The sequence below is a fragment of the Anser cygnoides genome, chromosome 1 (genome assembly GCF_040182565.1).
Source record: "Anser cygnoides isolate HZ-2024a breed goose chromosome 1, Taihu_goose_T2T_genome, whole genome shotgun sequence".
Taxonomy (NCBI): Eukaryota; Metazoa; Chordata; class Aves; order Anseriformes; family Anatidae; genus Anser; species Anser cygnoides.
This window is the reverse complement of record NC_089873.1, coordinates 188,395,945-188,414,401: the sequence shown is the minus strand read 5'-3', so window position 1 is coordinate 188,414,401 and position 18,457 is coordinate 188,395,945. Positions and strand designations below refer to the sequence as shown.

At 42.2% G+C, this 18,457-nt stretch overlaps 1 protein-coding gene across 8 annotated transcripts in view; it reads right to left on the bottom strand.

The window, feature by feature from the left end:
* Positions 1-1,120: 1,120 nt before the first annotated feature.
* Positions 1,121-18,457, bottom strand: part of STARD13 (StAR related lipid transfer domain containing 13) — a 295,560-nt gene continuing 278,223 nt past the window's right edge. For all 8 annotated transcript variants that reach the window (XM_048081200.2, XM_048081201.2, XM_048081204.2 and 5 more), the window contains 7 exons: positions 16,803-17,001; positions 13,512-13,719; positions 12,535-12,649; positions 11,534-11,755; positions 9,189-9,406; positions 4,440-4,616; positions 1,121-4,061 (listed from right to left, as the gene is read on the bottom strand). In XM_048081200.2, coding sequence (XP_047937157.2) covers positions 3,944-4,061; positions 4,440-4,616; positions 9,189-9,406; positions 11,534-11,755; positions 12,535-12,649; positions 13,512-13,719; positions 16,803-17,001 — 1,257 coding nt within the window. In that variant the 3' untranslated portion in view covers positions 1,121-3,943. The remainder of the gene's footprint in view (positions 4,062-4,439; positions 4,617-9,188; positions 9,407-11,533; positions 11,756-12,534; positions 12,650-13,511; positions 13,720-16,802; positions 17,002-18,457) is intronic.

The following is an 18,457-nucleotide window of genomic DNA, read 5'->3' as shown; positions in this document are numbered from 1 at the left end:
TTCTTTCAACATTTTCATCTCACAGTCATTTCAGTATGTTCAGTCCGTGCTTCTTCTCTAACAACTACCTGCCGCTTCAAAGAGCAGCGTTTCTTAGGCATGCCAAGATCTTCCAAGGCTGATACTGATTCTGCAGAGCAAGTGCATCAGACAGAGGTATGCCTTGTTTATGACTTCTGCAAGAGGTTATAAGGATGATGGATGCCCGAGAAGTCAACGTTGTAAAGGCTGCACACACCAGGAGCTGAACATCAGTGCAGTTAGGGTTAGGATGGTTTATTTACCCTGACATTGCTACAGGTGGGTGGAAGGAGAGCTGTGAATGAGAGCACATCACATACTATACTTTTTTTTTTTTGCAATAAAGAACAGACTTACACAGCTGCTTATCTCTATCATGGCAGAGAATTGGAAAGAAGTGCTTTCTTTCATTCCAAATTATAATAATTAGCTTTCCCTGAATGGTGGTACATACAGACTTATTCCCTCCTAGATGATCTCATAGCTGACTTCCTCCTCTGTATCCTGTTTGCTGAGACTCCTTTTCTTTCAATAATTCAATAGAGAGTTGGAGAGATACAGGCTCATCTGAAGGGAAATTAATTCCATCCATAGATACATGTAAGACAAACCACAGGAATCACTGTTCTGTTGTTGCATCTTTTTTCTCTTTTGCAGCAGCTTGGTGGATTTGAGGCGGCTAATGTCAGAAAATGTGAACCCAACATTCAACATCCCAGCTCCACTGTCACTCTCACAAACCTAGACACAGATTATTGACGAGTATCTAGATGCAGAAACATGGCTGAATTCAGGAGAGTCAGGAGCCTAAGTACTACTGCAGACTTGAGTTTACCTTTCACAGGGCAGCCATCCTAACCCAATGGCTTATTTGGAAAATACTTTCCCCTTACATATCTTTGCCGTGAAGTTCTGGTATACTTAGGGACAAGATAGGATAATCATAATAGATAACAATATCATTTTGAGCCTGAAACAGTTATTGAAGTCTCATATCAGATCAGCTTAGTGTACAGCAGGTTGTAATAAAGAAAGGAACAGCTTAAGTGTACCGTGCTTGCGTCCTTAGCCAATGGATGAAATAAACACGTAAAGGAAATTTGATTCTTTAGTGTATGCAAATTTATTCAACTCTGCAATTATTTATTTACAACTAATGACTGATACCAACAGATGAGGTAAAAATATGAGGTATTGATATGAATATAACATTTAAAAATGTAATCATCGTAATGTATTCTCAATGGCAACATAACAATAAAAAATACTGTGGTAGCTGAATGGTAGACATGGCATAATGCGCATTTTAATGAAAACGTATTTCATTGATACATGGCTTAGAGATGCTGGAAGCACATGACAGAGCTTTTGCAATGGTAGGAGGACAAACCTACCTTGCTAATGGTAGCAGGTGGCAGAGGGGCCCTTCCAGCTGAGTTTTCAGACAGGGTAAAACCACTGTCCGGGTTTTCCCTTCATTTCCTTACGGAATTGCTTAGTGTCAGACAATTGCCATTCCCAATGCCAGAGAATCTGTGTCCATTAATACTGAGGCACTATTGTATTCATTTATGCAAACTAATGTAGCAGCAGTGCTCTAATTGCTCCTGTTTTGGAAAACAGCCGTCATGAAGCCTGCTGCCACGGCTACAGGCATTACTGGGAAGAGGTGCCACATCTTGGGATCGCGGTTCTGATGGCAGCAGGGGACTGGCCTTGCCCCGGCACCTTGAGAGCCACTGTTCACTCCCAGGAAGGTGAGATATGGGCAGTGGTGGTGGACTGCCACCTGGGGAGCACCCGGACCTCATTATGGGCACGTAGGGTGAGAGCACTCTCTCTTAATTCTTTAAACCCCCTGATGGTTGTATGTTGCATCTAATGTTGACCATAAACTCAACGCAGGAGCTCACAGCCAACCTGCCTCCCCGGTCCTATGAGTCGCACAATGAAACATGGGTGAGAGAGAGAGAAAGATAAGAGCAGCTCACAGGGGGGAAGATGACTTTTTCAGGGTCTTGCTGCTCTACGGTGGCACCGTGCTGGGTCACCCTTCCCCTGTCTACCCCAAGCTCCTGCAGGCTCACTTCCTCAGATGGTGGGGTCTCCCCCCACCAGCACAGCCCTTATGCATGTGCACGATGGTGCGTGGGGCCGTGCTTTAGCAGCAATTGTCTACCCACAGCCCCTCTTCTTGGGGCAGATTTAAAGCACTGGCAGAGCCACTGCACAGGAAGACTTCACCATTTACTGGATCAGGGCGCAAGACTGTAGCTTCATGTAGGAAATGTCTCCCATGTTTAATTGGCCACATACTAACTCTCAGTGGCTTTTGTTGGAAGGACTGAGCTAAAACACTGGCTATGAATGACTTGGCTGGTTTATGCAGCAATAAATAAAGTCAAAGTGAACACATGCGATTAATGAAGAACAGTATCAACAGGCTTGTACATTCTTATTGAATCGTAGGTGTAATATCACTTTTGGTCTTAGGTTAGTTAAAAAAAAGAGAACCCTGCCTCAATGGTAACATTAACAAATCCTTATTATTACTTTTAAAGCATTCTTCCATTAGCAAAATAATAGGTCCCTGAAAATGAAATGATATAACAGGCTTAAATGGCTCCTATTCCTCATAGTCAGGGCTGATCCTGCTCCGACCGATGCATACAGAGGCAGGATCTTGCAGATCAGTGCAATATAATACAAAAATGCTTGCTGTTACTATAAAAGCGATCTTCCCAAGCATAACCTGCATTTAATCTTTTAAATCTCTGAGATGTGTTTAAAAGCTTTAAAAAGTTCAGTTATTTTTATAGTATGAGCATTAAAAGGCATGGTATTTATTCATCTGCACATCTTTGTGTCCATTGGATGTGGAAAATCTGCTTTGGAGCTTCTTAATAATTAGCCATCTCTATGGAAGAAGGAAAGAACAAGACAGAAACGCTTACTCAGAGCCTAGACAAAATGCTAAACAAAAGATTTACAGCTTAGTAACTTAGCAGTCTGATTTCAGACACCTCAGTACACACGGCGTTATCTTGTACTTTTTAAGAAAAAGCAGTTACTTTGAACACTGCAAATAGTGAGGTTCTCTAATGGCAGATATACCATTAATTAAGGCAATAGGTAAGTTTTCAATGATATCTTGTACTAACAGTCACAAGCTTTCTGCAGCTGAATATAAACAGCCTTCAAAATGTCTATCTCAGTTACATTTCCACGTATTTTATTTGGTGAAACGGATCCTCTCCTCATTATTTTTAAACATACAACAACCTCTCTCCTCCTTAGCTCTTTTAATTCTTCCTACATCTATTTCTAGGTACCTTCTCATAGCACACAAACACAAAACAAATTCGAGAAAAGACGTTTCTGTTATCACACGGATTATGTCTGGTAGCCCTGTGATAATAGCAAACACAGCTTATGTAGCAGTGACACACTAAGAAACAAGTGATGGATTCATTTAAGGTCCAACTGATGCAAGTGATTTCCTCTACAAAGCACTGAGTTATATACAAAATAATTAATTTATACATATACTTATATATAGATATAATATAGATAAATATATACATACTGTACATAATTTATTTACAATTAAAATATGCTTCTCAGAAGCCTTTAAATACCAGAGTTATGTAACACACAAGTAATGGCAATAGTCTGATTTCAAAGTAATAAAGATAAAAGCTCTTTGAGGAAAGATCTACTTCAATAACTGAAATTAATACAGAAGGGATGTGGGAGGTGAAGTCTCCAGAATAAAAGAACTTTCCTATAAAATTCCTTTTTCACCTTTGTACAGACCCAGGTCTGGTCAGACTTCTGTAACTTAAATAAGGTCTTTGCTTTCTGTCTTCCTGTTCTCTGGCCATACCCTGATTTACACGTCCACATTTCCAGGAACACTTCCTCAGATTTTTGTTTCTGGTCCCTCAGCAATCAGAGGCTGAAATGAGTTTCTGATCCTGGCAACTTCTGCTGCACACAGATGTCCAAAGCCTTTGTTGTACCACTCTGGGGAATGTCCTCTGAAGAAATGGAAAGACACAGTTATTGAGAAATTCAAATACTCAAGAACTATGCTCCACAGGAATGGGCTTGCCGTGCCCCCTACTCCCCGCTGCCTGTGGTGTTGTTGGGGAATTTGAATACTTGTTATTGTAAGCGTACTCTGCAGTGCTCCCTTGCAGTAATCAAACAACCAGATTTTATTTCTATGATCACATTATAATGACAGTAGATGCTGAACACAGAAATGAGCTTGGTGGACACAGAAGACCACAAGAGGACTCCAAAGCAGCAAAGCTATGTTAACCATGCCCTCTGTTCCCAGCACCTCCCCTCTCTGAGCTGGTGGTTTTTGCCCTGTTGAATGGACATTTGCTTTTTGTAGGCAGGATACTTACTTCAGGTCAATCCTGCAGATATGGGTCAGCCTGGCTTTTCCTGAGCCACACGGCTCTATCAGGTACTGAGAGTCCATCACAATGGCTCGTACAGCTCCTATAGGAGGAGCCTCTTCGTGCTCCACGGACATGGCAACCAGCATGCACATTCCCTTTGGCAAATCTGTCCTCCATGTCCTGCAGCAACACATTCAAGATGGAAGTACTTTAGTAAGTAGGCTTTTGGGCACAGAAGCAAGAACCAGAGTTAAAGTTACAGTTTGTTTTTCCACTTGTAAATGGAAAAACTTTGTAAGGCCAAAGAACCATCTCTCGGAAGGCCAATAAGAGACTATTGCCTACAAATACAAGCAGGGAAAAACACAAGAGTGGGAGAAGAGACATATTTAAGTGAAAATACAGTGCTGGCACCAGAACATGGTGTAGATTGGATAAGACTGAGGTGGGCAATTGTCAGAGGTAGGCAGCCACAAAACCTGCACAAGATTTCCATGAGAAACAAAGAGGGTGGGAAACTGAGCAGTTCTCAGAGGCACGTTAACTGACTTTGCCCATGGAGATGTGGCCTGTGATGTCCTAGGTGTCCCTGGAGGAGTTTTGTGTACCAATTTTGTTAGGACTGTTGCTCAAGACAGGCCACAGAAATCTATCAAGCTCAGTTGTTAGATTTCCCTCCTGGAAATGTATTGATTTTAATGGTGGGTACCGTAATTCTGATGAGAAATGCTCAGAGGTTAGGATACTTTGGTACAGGAGTAGGCAAATCAACCCCCCAAATGCCCACCTGCTGAGATGACTCAGGGAGAGATCGTGCAATCAGTGCTATTTACATTATTTTCCTGAAAGGCGATGTCCACCTGATTCTGCTGCCCCCCACCAAGCTGGGAATCCGAGCCTGATGTGGAACAGCCACTCACTGACATTGCTGCTGGCTCCAGGTGGAGAAATTTTGCTTCTCCTCACCAGGATTTTGTAACCGTCATGTGTTAGAGGGCATGACACAGCCTTTTGCCTTCTGCAGACGGACAGGCAATCGCTCTGCCCATACATCCGACCTGCTAAATGTTAATCCACTCTGATTCCAAACAAATTTAATTACTGCAGGACTGGAAATTCATATGACGTGCAGTGCAGTAGTGGCTGGGATACAGCACTGCTCCAGCGATGTTATGGGCATTTGGGTAGGAAATAGCCCATTTTCTTAAGTTTTGGGAAGGCCATAAAGTGAGCACAAGCCATCCAGCAAGGGCTGAAATGTTGCATTGCACCCATGCAGACTGTTACAGAGCAGCAAATTCAGTTTAGCACAGCAGAAATCCTCACTGCTACCAACACTGTCTCCTGAAACTCCTAGGACATGTTTCGAGGCATCTAAATTTAATGACGTGCATTTATTTAATCAATGACGCTAACGTGCAATACTCTTGGTGATGATAAGTATAAAGGCAGCACATTTTAGCAGGATGTTCTGCTGCTAATATCCACTGATGCACAGCAGCTGAGCAAAGTCTCCCGAGGTGGCTGGTGACAATTACATGGTTGTCATTTGCCTCTACACACTCTGAGCAGCACCGGCAAAATATTCTTAACATGGCTAATTTTTTGAACTAGCCAAAGGCTGAAATTTCATATTAACTTGCTTAGGAATGACAGTGAAGTTGACGCTTCCTTTCCTTAGGTAGGCTTTGGTTTGCTATCAAGCAAACATCTGAACCAAAATCCTCGCCAACTACCCCATAGAGGGATGGATCACCCAGGCACCCACAAAGGCACCATCCATTTGCTTCCCTCCTCTTCGCTGTTACTCCAAAAAGAGACATCTCGTTGGAAAGCTTCTCCTTTCCAATGCCACACAGCAAGAACCAACATGCTTTTGCAGGCCCTGAAAAAATAGTGTTTTTCTACCTCTTCTTCCAGGATCTGTGCTGTATGCTCTCTTCCATTATAGAAGGAAAGGGGCATTTTCTGGCGCACAGAACCACATTTTCTTTCACCAACATTACACAACTATTGAGGAAATTTTACACAGGAAAAAGTACTATTACTGTGAAATTTCATGAACATGTCACCACATTTGTCAGCCAATTATAGGTAGTTGTTTCCTGATTACCAGTGTGTTTCTTTCCTCAAGCAGTCAGGTTTTGGGCTGGCCTGTTAAGATGTATTTTTATTTTGAGCAGTGTCACTTGTTTCATTTTTTCCCTCTCCCAAGTTTCTAGCCTCTCTGACAGACTGTACAGATGTTTTTCACAGGTTCAGGAGATCTAGACTTTATGCTTAACATTTTTTCTTGTTCTGTTAGCATTCTCTACGTTTTCTGGTGCCTCACATCTTACCTGTCTGCCTGGGATCTCACAAGACAGTTTATATTCTTTTCCCATGCTGTGGGAAGAAATAAGAAATTTCCACTGTACTGCATGATGTGCATCACCTTGCTACAGGCTGTCTGAGATAGGGATTATGGCACCTTGGGAAGCAGGTAAGCTGCTTTTAAAGACTGATGACGTTTGGACTTCAGCAGATGCTTTACCATTCTTCATTTTTTATATGAAATTGAGCTGTTATTCAAGAAAATGCAGGAAGAGACTGACTTCAGAAGGTTTTGCATGTGTATGTGCATTAATAAAAATGATGAGCTGTCTTAGGAGATGCAGCACATGGAGAGACATCTCCAGTGAGATGCTGAGCCACTGCCTGCACCGTGCTTAGCTGTGACCGCATTATTTTGGTAACTACATGACACTGAGTTGCATCATTTCTGAAGTAGAAAACTATGTGAGATTTCAGAAGACTTCCTACTCTTGGTTATATGGTTTTAGGCTGGTTGCTGTACTTCTCTATAAATATCTTACGGTAATAAAAATGGGTACACCTCACACACACACGTGCTGTAATGCTTAACTAACACTAAACACCTGAGGAATCTTTAATGAAAAGTGATGTATGTGCAGGGCAGCTGAGAGCTGCTTCAGATCCCAGGCATATGAAACACTGGCCCTATACTCTTACCCTTATGGTCTTCTCAAGGGAGCCCAATCCCCTCATTATGACTGGTGAATTAAAACCCAAAGGTCTACATTTTTATCTTTTCACAACCACCAGTTTGACTGGGAAGGGGGAAAATGGCAGTCTTTTAAAATATATGTATTCATGTCCCCAGAGGTGAATTATAATTTCACTGTTCGCTTCCCACCAATCGTAACGTATCAAATTGACCGCGATATCACTGGCTAATCTTGTTCTAGACATAATGATACAAATCAAAAGAGATAAACAACAGAAACTCTCAGATCTGCCTGACAGCTGTTTCCAGCCCTTAAAAACCCACCAGGATTCTGTTTTGTGATATATATTTCAGTCCTTGGGGGTCATTCTGCCTAGGTTAGTGAACAGAATGAGGACTTGATGGCAAGATTTTCCTTTAACTGATATGACTGCACAGCAGGTCTTTAAAGAACATAAAACACCATGAGACCTAATAGTGAATTAAGTGGCAAATAAGAGGATAGAATTATGGTCATCAAAACCTCCCTGCCGCTCCCAGACAATCTTCTGGGTGCTACACAGAGGGCCAAATTTATCACTTGTATAAATTGATAATATTATTTAAGAAAATTAATTATAAAATTAATTTAGCCCAATATTCTATAGGAAGGCAGAAGAGATAGATTAATGGAAAGACTAGTTTTCACATTGTAAAGACTTATAGAATTTTTTTTCAAAATCTTCATCTAAGAGTTCCAGTAATTCTTCCCTTATTCCAACAACATCTGCATGTCATCATTCTTGAAGAGAACACTGAAGTTCATAAAAGGGATGTACTATTAAAATTATATTTTATTGGGCTCATCTTTTTCCTTCAATCTTTGTTCCCCCTAATGCAATTCTGACTCACTGGACTATTTCCATTGTCAAAACTGCTTAGTATTTGTCTGGCACATCATTTCAGTCAAAGAAAGCAGTGACCAAGAATGGGAACGCACAAAATTATCCTGAAATAAGTAACTGTAGGACTGACCCTGCAAGTGAAGTATGTCAGCAGCTCCACAATAGCCCCTAGCAAGCAAAGGGCCAGGATTTCAAAGGCAGGATGTACATAAGAGGAATTTTTTTGGTCTGCTCAGTATGCGCGCATAGACAGAGGCAGAATTGGGTCTGAATTTGGAATATTGATATATTGCAATACATTTCTTTCAGAGATCTCATCCCCTGGAAAAGGCTCAGAACACAAATCTACTACCTCCTTCTGTTCATTTCCACACTATGATTTTTATGGGTTAGCATTTCTTGGTCTACAAAGTCTTCAACCTCAAATCTAAAATAACAACTTACGTAGGGACCATATAAGAACCTCCGCTTAAAAGCATCGCTATCTTCTTCACTAAACCTTTGGCTCTTAAACATCAAACACTCTCCAGAGAACAGCAGAAGCAGGGTAAAAAACAATTGGGTTCTGTTTGCACTGTTTTGACAACAAACAAAGCTAAGAGAACAGCAGCTATTATCAGGCATCTGTTCTAAGGAATAAATGATATTTATGGCCTCAGGAGTATGTGCTGCTCAAATTACATCAGAGAAAAGGTCAGCATGCTCTAGGTGTACAATTTTAATTTCAAATAAATGCTGCTGCCCAGAAGTGGAGTTCTCAAAGCACAATTTACAGATGCTAAGGCTGAGGTGAGGTAAGAACAGATCTTCCTTGTCCTCAGTGCAGGAAGCAAAGATACTGGAGAACTGCCCTTAGCTTACCTTAGAACAACAAAATCCCGGACAGGATGAGGAGCCATGCTGTTCAAAACGTACTGGTAAACTTCTGTCTGCTTGTCGAGGCTCTCAACCACCTTCCACTGCAAGAAGTCCTCATCCCAGAGGTGCCGTTCTCTCAGCACTCGGTTCAGGACAACTGATGGGGGGGCCTCCACTTCCACTGACGCCTTCCAAAGCCTTAGGGGGTTCCCATCCCCAACCTGCAGTAAAGCAACAGAGCATAAAAACCCCATGATTTATATGCAAACATTCAGCACAGAATAACAGGACAAAATCTTGATATGGGTATCCAACTTGAGTTTAAGATGAAGCTTAAGAGCATGTAAATTTCCCTGCTAATCATCGCTATTATTGCTATTCCTGCTCCTCTTCTGCATGTGAAAATATATGCACACTAGTCCCGGATGGAAAACTGAAGTGATAACAATACTTCTGCTCTCACAGCAATGTATATCTGGACCAGTTCTCATTGTGCTAGCAGAGCTGCTGCATTATCTGTGGGGTGACAGACGCTGTTTCAACCTCAACCATCCGAAGTGCAATGAATACGTGCATGTAGAACTGAAAACAGATGAAAGGACAGACTGAAACACTGATCTGAAACAAAGCTACCACCTTGGGCAGTGGCTGGGACTGAGGGCCAGCCTGCCTGGCTAATTAGTGGAAGAACAGAACTCGAAGGAGAAGAAAACATGTTGATTCGCTTCTGTGTCAGACACACAGATGTTTCCTCAAAATAGCTGCAAGGGAAGTATTGGGAAAGCACCTTTCAAAGAAGGAACACACAAACTTTTTGCCAGATCTTACTAGCTCATGGCTCCTGTTACACCTCTACAGCATGCAGTAAGGGGAGTGGAAAGTGCTGGGTTACGTGTAAGATGAATATCTTAAATTACACACGTACATTTCTGCATAATTTTAGGGTCGTTGTCTTTCAGGCAGCAAACAAGTTATCTGGACCTTGCAAGCCCTGCTTTCCTGGCATCTTCACCTATGAATTCTAGTGCTCCAGAACCTCCCAGCACCTCTCACAGACATAGGATCGTGTCTCCAGAAACCCAGCTGCCACGTCTCCTATTTTAAATTATTTTATGTTGTTATAACTCCTCCCCATAGCTGTCAGTTCTCCAGTCTTCTTGCCCCAGTCCTAGGCTGCTCCCAGTCCCCTGTACAGTGCTCGTCTCCATGCTTGTGCCACATTCCCTCCCTCCCCACTCCCACATCCTACTCCCACCTGAGCCCTGCTTCCTCAAACTCCTGCAGTACCTCCCTGGAGGAGTCATGCACAGAAGCTGACTATAAATCAGAATTGTGATTTCTTTGTCCTAACAGAGGAATTGCACTTAACAGGGGAAATGATACCTCCTGTCCCCTCACCATCCCGATTCCACACCCCTTCCAGTGCCTTTCACAGAACCACAGGCTGGCTGAGGCTGGCAGGGCCCCCTGGAGGCCCCTGGTGCCACCCCTGCTCAAGCAGGGACACCCAGAGCAGGCTGCCCAGGACCACGTCCAGGCGGCTTTTGGAGATCCCCAAGGAGGAGACCCCACAGCCTCTCTGGGCAGCCTGTGCCAGGGCTCCGTCACCCGCCCAGCACAGAAGTGCTGCCTGGTGCTCAGAGGGAGCCTCCTGGGTGCCCGGCTGTGCCCATGGCCTCCTGTCCTGGCACTGGGCACCGCTGAGCAGAGCCTGGCTCCGTCCTCTCTGCACCCTCCCTTCAGGGATTTAGGGACATGAATGAGCTTCCCCTGAGCCTCCTCTTCTCCAGGCTGAGCACTCCTGGACTCCCACTGCCTGCAGGGACCCTGCAGCACCTTCTGTCTGCAGCCGTCTGGCTTTCCCTGCAGGAGTGACCGGGACTGGAGCAGCTTCAGAAATTTCAGTAAAGGTTGCAGTTATCAAAAATGCACTGGAAACAAGGACAAGAGGATATGCAGCCTGAAAAGGTTTTTTAATACCGTTCTTCTGACTGTGTGCCCTGAACTGTTGGCAAACAGGTGACAGTCAGAAATTGTCTCTTCCAGTCAAAATCTTACCCCAGTAAATGTTATGTGTTAACTCTCAGCCCTCTCTCCGGTTGCATTGTTGGCTGTATCACTTCACCCATTGTTTTTGAGACCTTAGATTGTTTTGTGTGCCTTGTCCTCTTATCTCCCATTTGGATCACTATTACATTACATTTTTAACAGGTTTTAGTGGCCTTTTAAAAAATCATCTGCGTCAGCAGACAGAAGGGTTTGGTCATGCGACAAGTCAGTGGGTCCCACAGGTTGGGTGTATTTCACTTTTGTTTGTTTACTGCCTCTTCCGTGTCTCCACAAGTTACCTTTTTGTAGGCGAGTTCTGTGTTCTCCATACTGGAACATGTGACCCATCCCTTGAATTTCTCTTTTGCTTCTTTCTGGAGATTCTGCATGAGACTTTCAAGGTACATCTGGTAGCTCCCTCCTTCCTCATCCACTTGTTTCCCAAGTTCGTCCAGGGTGGGAGAATGCACTTCTGCATCAATGTAGGAGTTTCGGGACTGGGTTACCATCTCGTGCGGGACCTGTACCACAGAAGTGGGAGAAAGCACACAGAGGAAACCTCCTGCTGAGAACTTTTCCTTAAAGCAGTGCTTTCTAGGCTGATGGACCACTTAGCATCCAATTGCAATGAGCCTACAATCAGTGAAATGGTCACCTATTTCTGCCTTTTCTTATTACACAAGCTGAGAAATCAAGGCAATATAATGGAACAGTCAATGGGGCAGAATAGCACTCACTACTCAGGCAGAACCACATTAGACTGATCAACTCTATGTCAATACGACTGCGTCACTCGCCTAGAAATGTCACTTTGTGCTCTTGGGGAAGGGAGTTATAAGCATTACCTCTCCTACACCTGCAGTGAAAGTAGCTCAAGGAAAGACTGCATCTCCCTGTGTGATTTTCACTTTATTGCATAACACACAAAAAATGTATCAGCTATTCTTTTTGAGATGGATTAGTTTTAATTGAGGTACTAAAAGCTTTATAATAAAATGAAATGTTAAAACAGCAGATTTTGATTTTAATTAAACTAAAATTTCCTAATCCTGTAATTTGGGTTGAAAACTGCCACAGATAATTACTCTGCATTTTTAATAGTTGCACCTTCAACTGCTAGTAGGGAACAGTCATAAAGAAATGAGATAAATAAATTTTAGATGGAGAAGGTTTACAAATAAGTGAGGCACCATCAACCTCTGTGCTAATAGCAGATAGAAAATGTAAGCATGAACATAAATACTTCAAAGGATGCTGCATTATGTGTCCATGAATAATGCCGTTTGAGTCTCTCACTCACCTCAAAAAGTTTGTTGCATTCCATTATCATGTGAGCAAGTCCCTGAGTAGCTGCCAGGTTTTCACTGAGGTCCTTCTGATCTGGCTTCCCTGTTGCATATTTTTTCTGTATTACTCTGTAATTGAATTCAGTGTCTTAGGTAAAAAGAGCTGAATCTTTTTAATATGAAAGCAAACATAGCTGCAGGATGTTCTTAACACCAGAGTGAAAAGTCTATCTTTAACTTGTGTTTATCACAAAGATTGTTCAGACCATTGGGCCTTTTTTAAAAGAGAAATGTTTATCTAAAATATTACTGCAGCAAAGGTAAAAGCTGGAAAAAATCTCAGAAGGGACATCAAGCTGGGGCTGCTTATGTTTAGCGGGGCTTATGCCCTGCTTAAGCTACACTCATCATGTTACACATCACCTTAACACAGCCTGAAATAAACTCAGTGATACAAGTGGGATCAGGATTTCCTGTTCTACAATCCCACACTTGTCCTGCCTGTGCCTGGTGTTCCCTTAACAAGCATTGCGCTTCGTTTCTGCAAACACCCACTGGCTCTATCAAGGACATGGCTTTACACCTTGTACCATTCACTGAAAAATGACATGTGAAAATCGTGTAAAACACGGTCGGTCCTTGACTTCAACCAGAGCAAAATCAGGCCCTTTTCCTTCTCAGAAGCCAACATTACTTATGCAAAACTCACTAGTGTGTCATTGAAATTTTGCATGAAAAGCCGGCACTTGCATATTCACACTGCACAGACAGAAACACCCTGCTGGGCTTGCGAAAACACCTTCTGTGCCTATGCAAGTGTGCTGCTGGCTCTGCAGTATCAGCTTTCCCCTCTTGCTGAAGCCGTGCCCTGCGTAACGTGTCGTGGAAAGCAGACGCTTTGGAAAATGTTACCCTGTGTGCCTTTAGAACCACTGAAAGCATCCCCTTGTGTTAAGGACATGCCTATTTATAGTGTTAAGAAGAAACTTACCTTGGAGAGCTTTCTTTCTTCACTATGTTGAGATGGAAGAGGGAAGGGGCCAGACAAACAGCTATGTTCATAGGAGTCATCTGATTCTCCTCCACGGAGGTGACGTCGCTCAGGAAGCACAGCAGGGTCTGCAAAACCTCCCGGTTCTCATCTGACATCAGCATGATGGCAGCCTGCACCGCCTGCAGCCTCTGCTCCTTGGGGACGTCTGTGGAAAAGCAAGTGACGTCCAGCGGGGTTAATTGTAAGATCAGACATGGAGACTGGAAGACAACTGGTTAACTGTGTTGACTCTAACACCGAGATAACTGTGTTAACTCTATCCTGTTAACAAGAATTCACACTTTGGGAATGGCTTTCTGAAGAGGCAGACGACAGGGGATGAAGGGGCTACAACCAGCTGGTTGCTGGAAGGCTGTGATGTCTGCTCTTCCATCACGCACAGCTTGCCTAGCCAGCTGATGACATTCCTCTGTTCGTCTGAAAAGGTGTTTCCCAAGAAAGAGTCTGAACTTCGTTTAAAGTTTGTGAAAGGAGCACCCAGTACTCCTATCTTTAATTGTTATTTTTCAGGATTATTTTGTCCCTTGGGAAGACAGTTCAAAAGTCTTACAGAAGCTTCAGAAAAATACTTACACTTGTGTCCTAAGCTGTAAGACACTTTCATGAAAGCAGTAATGGATATGCTTAAATAGCATCTCAGACAGATTCATGTCTAAAACTACCATACATTTTCTCAGTTTGGATTTGGAGCCCTCCTCTGGGTATTACATATACTCAATATAATCAAAGAGAAGAACAACAAAAGCAGAATTACAGTACAGGGAACAGCCAGCTTTTAAGCTCTGCCTGTTAGCCTTGCACAAGCACTTCATTTTAAAAGCTTTTAGACATGGGTGACGAACTGAACACAGTGCAATGTTTGTGATTTTCAAGAAGCGGCAAGGCCAGGTCTTTCTGAGAAGTCAGAGGGGCCTTTGCTAAATCTAAGGAACTTGTCTTCACCCCACATACCCTCCTGGTACTCATCCATCTGTCCTGCTGTGCTGGCAGGTCTCATACATAGAGAAGAAGACTGGCCAACCTTTCAAGCCATAGGTTTGTAAACAATAGGCAGCTGAGGGTTTTAGGAAAATGGAGAAAGTTTCATCAATGCTAAGCCACATAGACTATTACACTAATCTTCTCATCCCCACTCCTCTGTTTTACGGGAAATCAAGCCATTTGGGGTATATGAAAAAAGTCCTGGATATCTGAAAAAGATGTTCAGTAACTCCCAGAAAATCAGAAATCCCTTGCCAACGAACTAAGAGAGGAAAAATCCTTTCTAACCTCACATTAATAATTTCTTAAACAGGATGAATGGGAAGAAAAAGTCCCAGCTACAGATTTATTTAATTGCAGACATTATGAAATACAATTGGTATCCCAGTAATTTTCAACATTCTTCTGTCAGTACCATCTAAAACAGAAGAACATATTTGTTGTTGTCCAAGTGGAAACAAACACTGCTACTTGTTTTTAATCCAAACATTGTTCTCCAGTGTCTACAAAAGCCCGTTTTTTCCTTTTCCCACCTTGTTCTAAACAGACCCATGATCAAATATTTCTGAATTCCTTTTAAGTACTTGTGCAGTTCAAGAATATATTTCCTAGCCTTTCTTTTTACTCCCCCAAGTGTAAAAGACTTCTTCAGACTTCCCACTGCAAATCCACGTAGGGTTACAGAGTCAGCCCAGGCGCCTTTTTACAGCATTTTTTGTTGGTAGCAATGTTGCACTGTTCAGCCTCTTGGCTGTTGTGAATCCTAATGGCAGGCTCCTGACTCAGAAATGGGGATTCCTTCTGGCTAGAGACCTAATAACACTGATGGCACTGAGATCTGCCGTATTTCTGCATCTCTCCTATGCCAAGATAGGACCCCCAATTTGCATAACGCAATAGTTTAAAGGCGGTTTGTTTCCAAGAATGTATAGAACATGTCCTTCTAGCCGATAATCTTCTCCTTGGCCACTTCACTGATGGAAGCAATTGTGATTGCCATTTTGTGAACACCAACATTTTCTGTTGCTTTTCTGAAAAAGCTCACTGATGTATGTGCAGGCAGACATGTCCTGCAACCTGTGAGCAGGAAAGAAGAGGGCGAAATGATGCTCCAGGACTGGGCACCAACTGTTTCAGGTCACGTGTGTCCCAAAGACATTCCATATGACAAAATCCACTAAATTTATTTGCAGTGCTCTCTCACACATGCAGGATCACAGCACTTCTCTACCAGCTTGAAGACACCGTGGTGTTAAATTCATTAGTGACTACGCACCACAGACAGCTCTGACAGTAAAGGGAAGCACAGAATTTACTTAGATACTTTAGCTTGGGACTATACAGTGTTTAAAATGTCTTTCTATTGTTACACCAGCTGAAACATCTGCAAATGTGTAGACATACTTCTCTTTAGCACTTCAAATTATTTGGCTTAGGTTGGCTGGGTACGCCTGTGTGTATCTCCCAGAGTAATGACTGATAGGCCTTCATAATGGACATTCTCAGGAAATCTCTAATTCCTTTGGCTTTTCAGTGTTTTCCTCATTGTTTACTTCTCAGTTTGGACAAGAGATACACAGTCGTTTCCTGATTTACATGGATTCTCACCATTCTGATGCATTTGAGTCTCAGGTTTTGCTGAAGACTGCTTATGCTGAGATGAGAAGAAGAAATCCTTGGCTTTTTCATTTCTCTATGATATCTTTACATAAAAGCTGAGGATGTAAATGAAGGTAGCTTGTTGCTTCCATGTACATTTTATAGACTATAATGAAAAGGCAAATAATCAAGTCACAGCAATGAAGAGAACTGCACAGCTGCATGTTCTCATGGTCAAGTACCACTTCTTGCTGGAAAGACTCACTTGTATTGAGAGGTCTATATGAAATGGGCCCACAATTTAAAGAAGCGTGACAAAAATGGGAGTCTGTTCACACTTTTTATATCCATGGCCTATCTGTCCTTTTGGCATCTTTCTGATTGTAAGGTTGATATTTTCAAAGCTTCTTAAGATTTGAATGGTGTCTTTGCATTAAAGTTCCTAGTATTTTGATGCTGAAGCCTTTAGGCAGTTCTAAAAATCTCTCAGCTAAAGATGTGGAGCACAGAGATGTTCTTTTATACATCTTGGAGGTGAGCAGAAAGGATCTCACTCAGTGTTAACACATCAAAATTATTTACAATTTATGATTATATAATTTATAATAACTTTGAGTTGTTTGTAGTAATAAAAATACTGCAACTCACATTGGTAGATGTGTAGAAAAGTCTCTCCCAGTTTACTTGTGAGGAGAGGTTCTGGCAAGTCCCGGAAAAATTGCTTTACCATGTCTGCCACATCATATGCTGACTGGTCTTCATAGCTGACATTTTCTGGGGAGCTCTCATTCATCTGACGCAGGGCCTGGATTCGGGATTTCACTCCAGATTTTCGAAACAGACCCACCTAGAAAGGTGCCACGTGGATTTGGGTAAAAATACAATGTTACTTAAAATATATAAATACAAAAACATTTTACAGGAGGTTTTGATTATGACCAAAGCTATGTTTGTTTATTTTACTTCTAGGCAAGGGCAAGAGGAACTCATGCAAATGTCACAGTCGTGACTTGCCTACAGTCTTATATACAACTGATGGTGGGACAGTAAGAGTTAATCATGCTGCAACTCTTCATCAGATGGTAGACAAAGAGTTCAGAGTGCATGTGGTTACTACGCTGCTGCTTGAACAGTATAAGCAAGATGCTTAGTTGATATAAATCAGTGTGGCTTGCTTGGCTTCGGTGACTGTCTGCTGATTTACTCCAGCTGAGAATCTGGTTCCTCATGTTTATTTGGGTATATATTTTGAAGACTAACAAGAAAATATTATGCTCGGCTAAGTAATAAATGCTGTGGCAAAAGATTAGTACGTCCTGGTAGAGCTTTCAAATCAAGACCAAATCTATTTTTTCCCCTTCCTGCTCTCTGCTTCCCCCAGATTCCACTGTAAACCCCAGTTTGAAAGCAGAGGCCGCAGAGGGATTATTTGTGCAGTGTCACTAAGATACTTTTTTATCTTGTTTGCTTTCAATTCTAGAGGAAGTGGTAATTCTTAAAATGAGGCCTGTGAGTGCCTTCACAGCACTGCTGCCCTGCCACAGAAGTTCTCACAAATGGAATTCCCCTGGGGTGAATTCCTGAGCCTAAACCACATTACTTATTCCCAAGTGAGTTTCCAGGCTTTCATTTGGGAAACGTTAGCACTGTTTGCCCACAGTTTTGCAGGGGAAAAGGTGAACTATTAAGAAAGATCTATAAAAAGGCACATTTCTGATTTGGACTTTAGTTCCTCCGTGTCCACTGTCTTGCTCTTCAGCCTTCTGCACACCAAGAAAAAAGTGTAAAGGCAAGGAAATATGCCCTTCATCCTGAGCTACTTCTCTAGAACATTACGGTTGTAAGATATTTAGGACTTCTGTTAACTCATACATTAGTAACAGAGATGACATGAATCACACACTATGCAGCTCCATGAGGGAATGTATTTGTCTATACAGAGATGAGCTCTTATGCCAAACTGCAAGCAGTGGCAGTGAGCTGCTTCTCTTCTATGACTTCTTATTTGTGACTGCAGTGTTGCTTGTGATTTAAATTTATATTTAGGAATTACAGAAGTGGAGTTTGCCCTTTGTACATGCTGGCATATTGTATTTCTCTTTACAGGTGAAGCTCTCCTTAGTTTTGACAAAAGAATACAAGAAATACAAGAAAAAACATCTGTCTCTTTTCATTTATCCCTTTCCTTTCTTCCTTTTAAATTCTTTTTCCTCTTAGAAATGTGTGCTGAAGACACAGAAGGACACATGCTAATTCTATCCAAATAATGCAGTTTTGGTATGTGGTAGATAAATGGTGAGAGC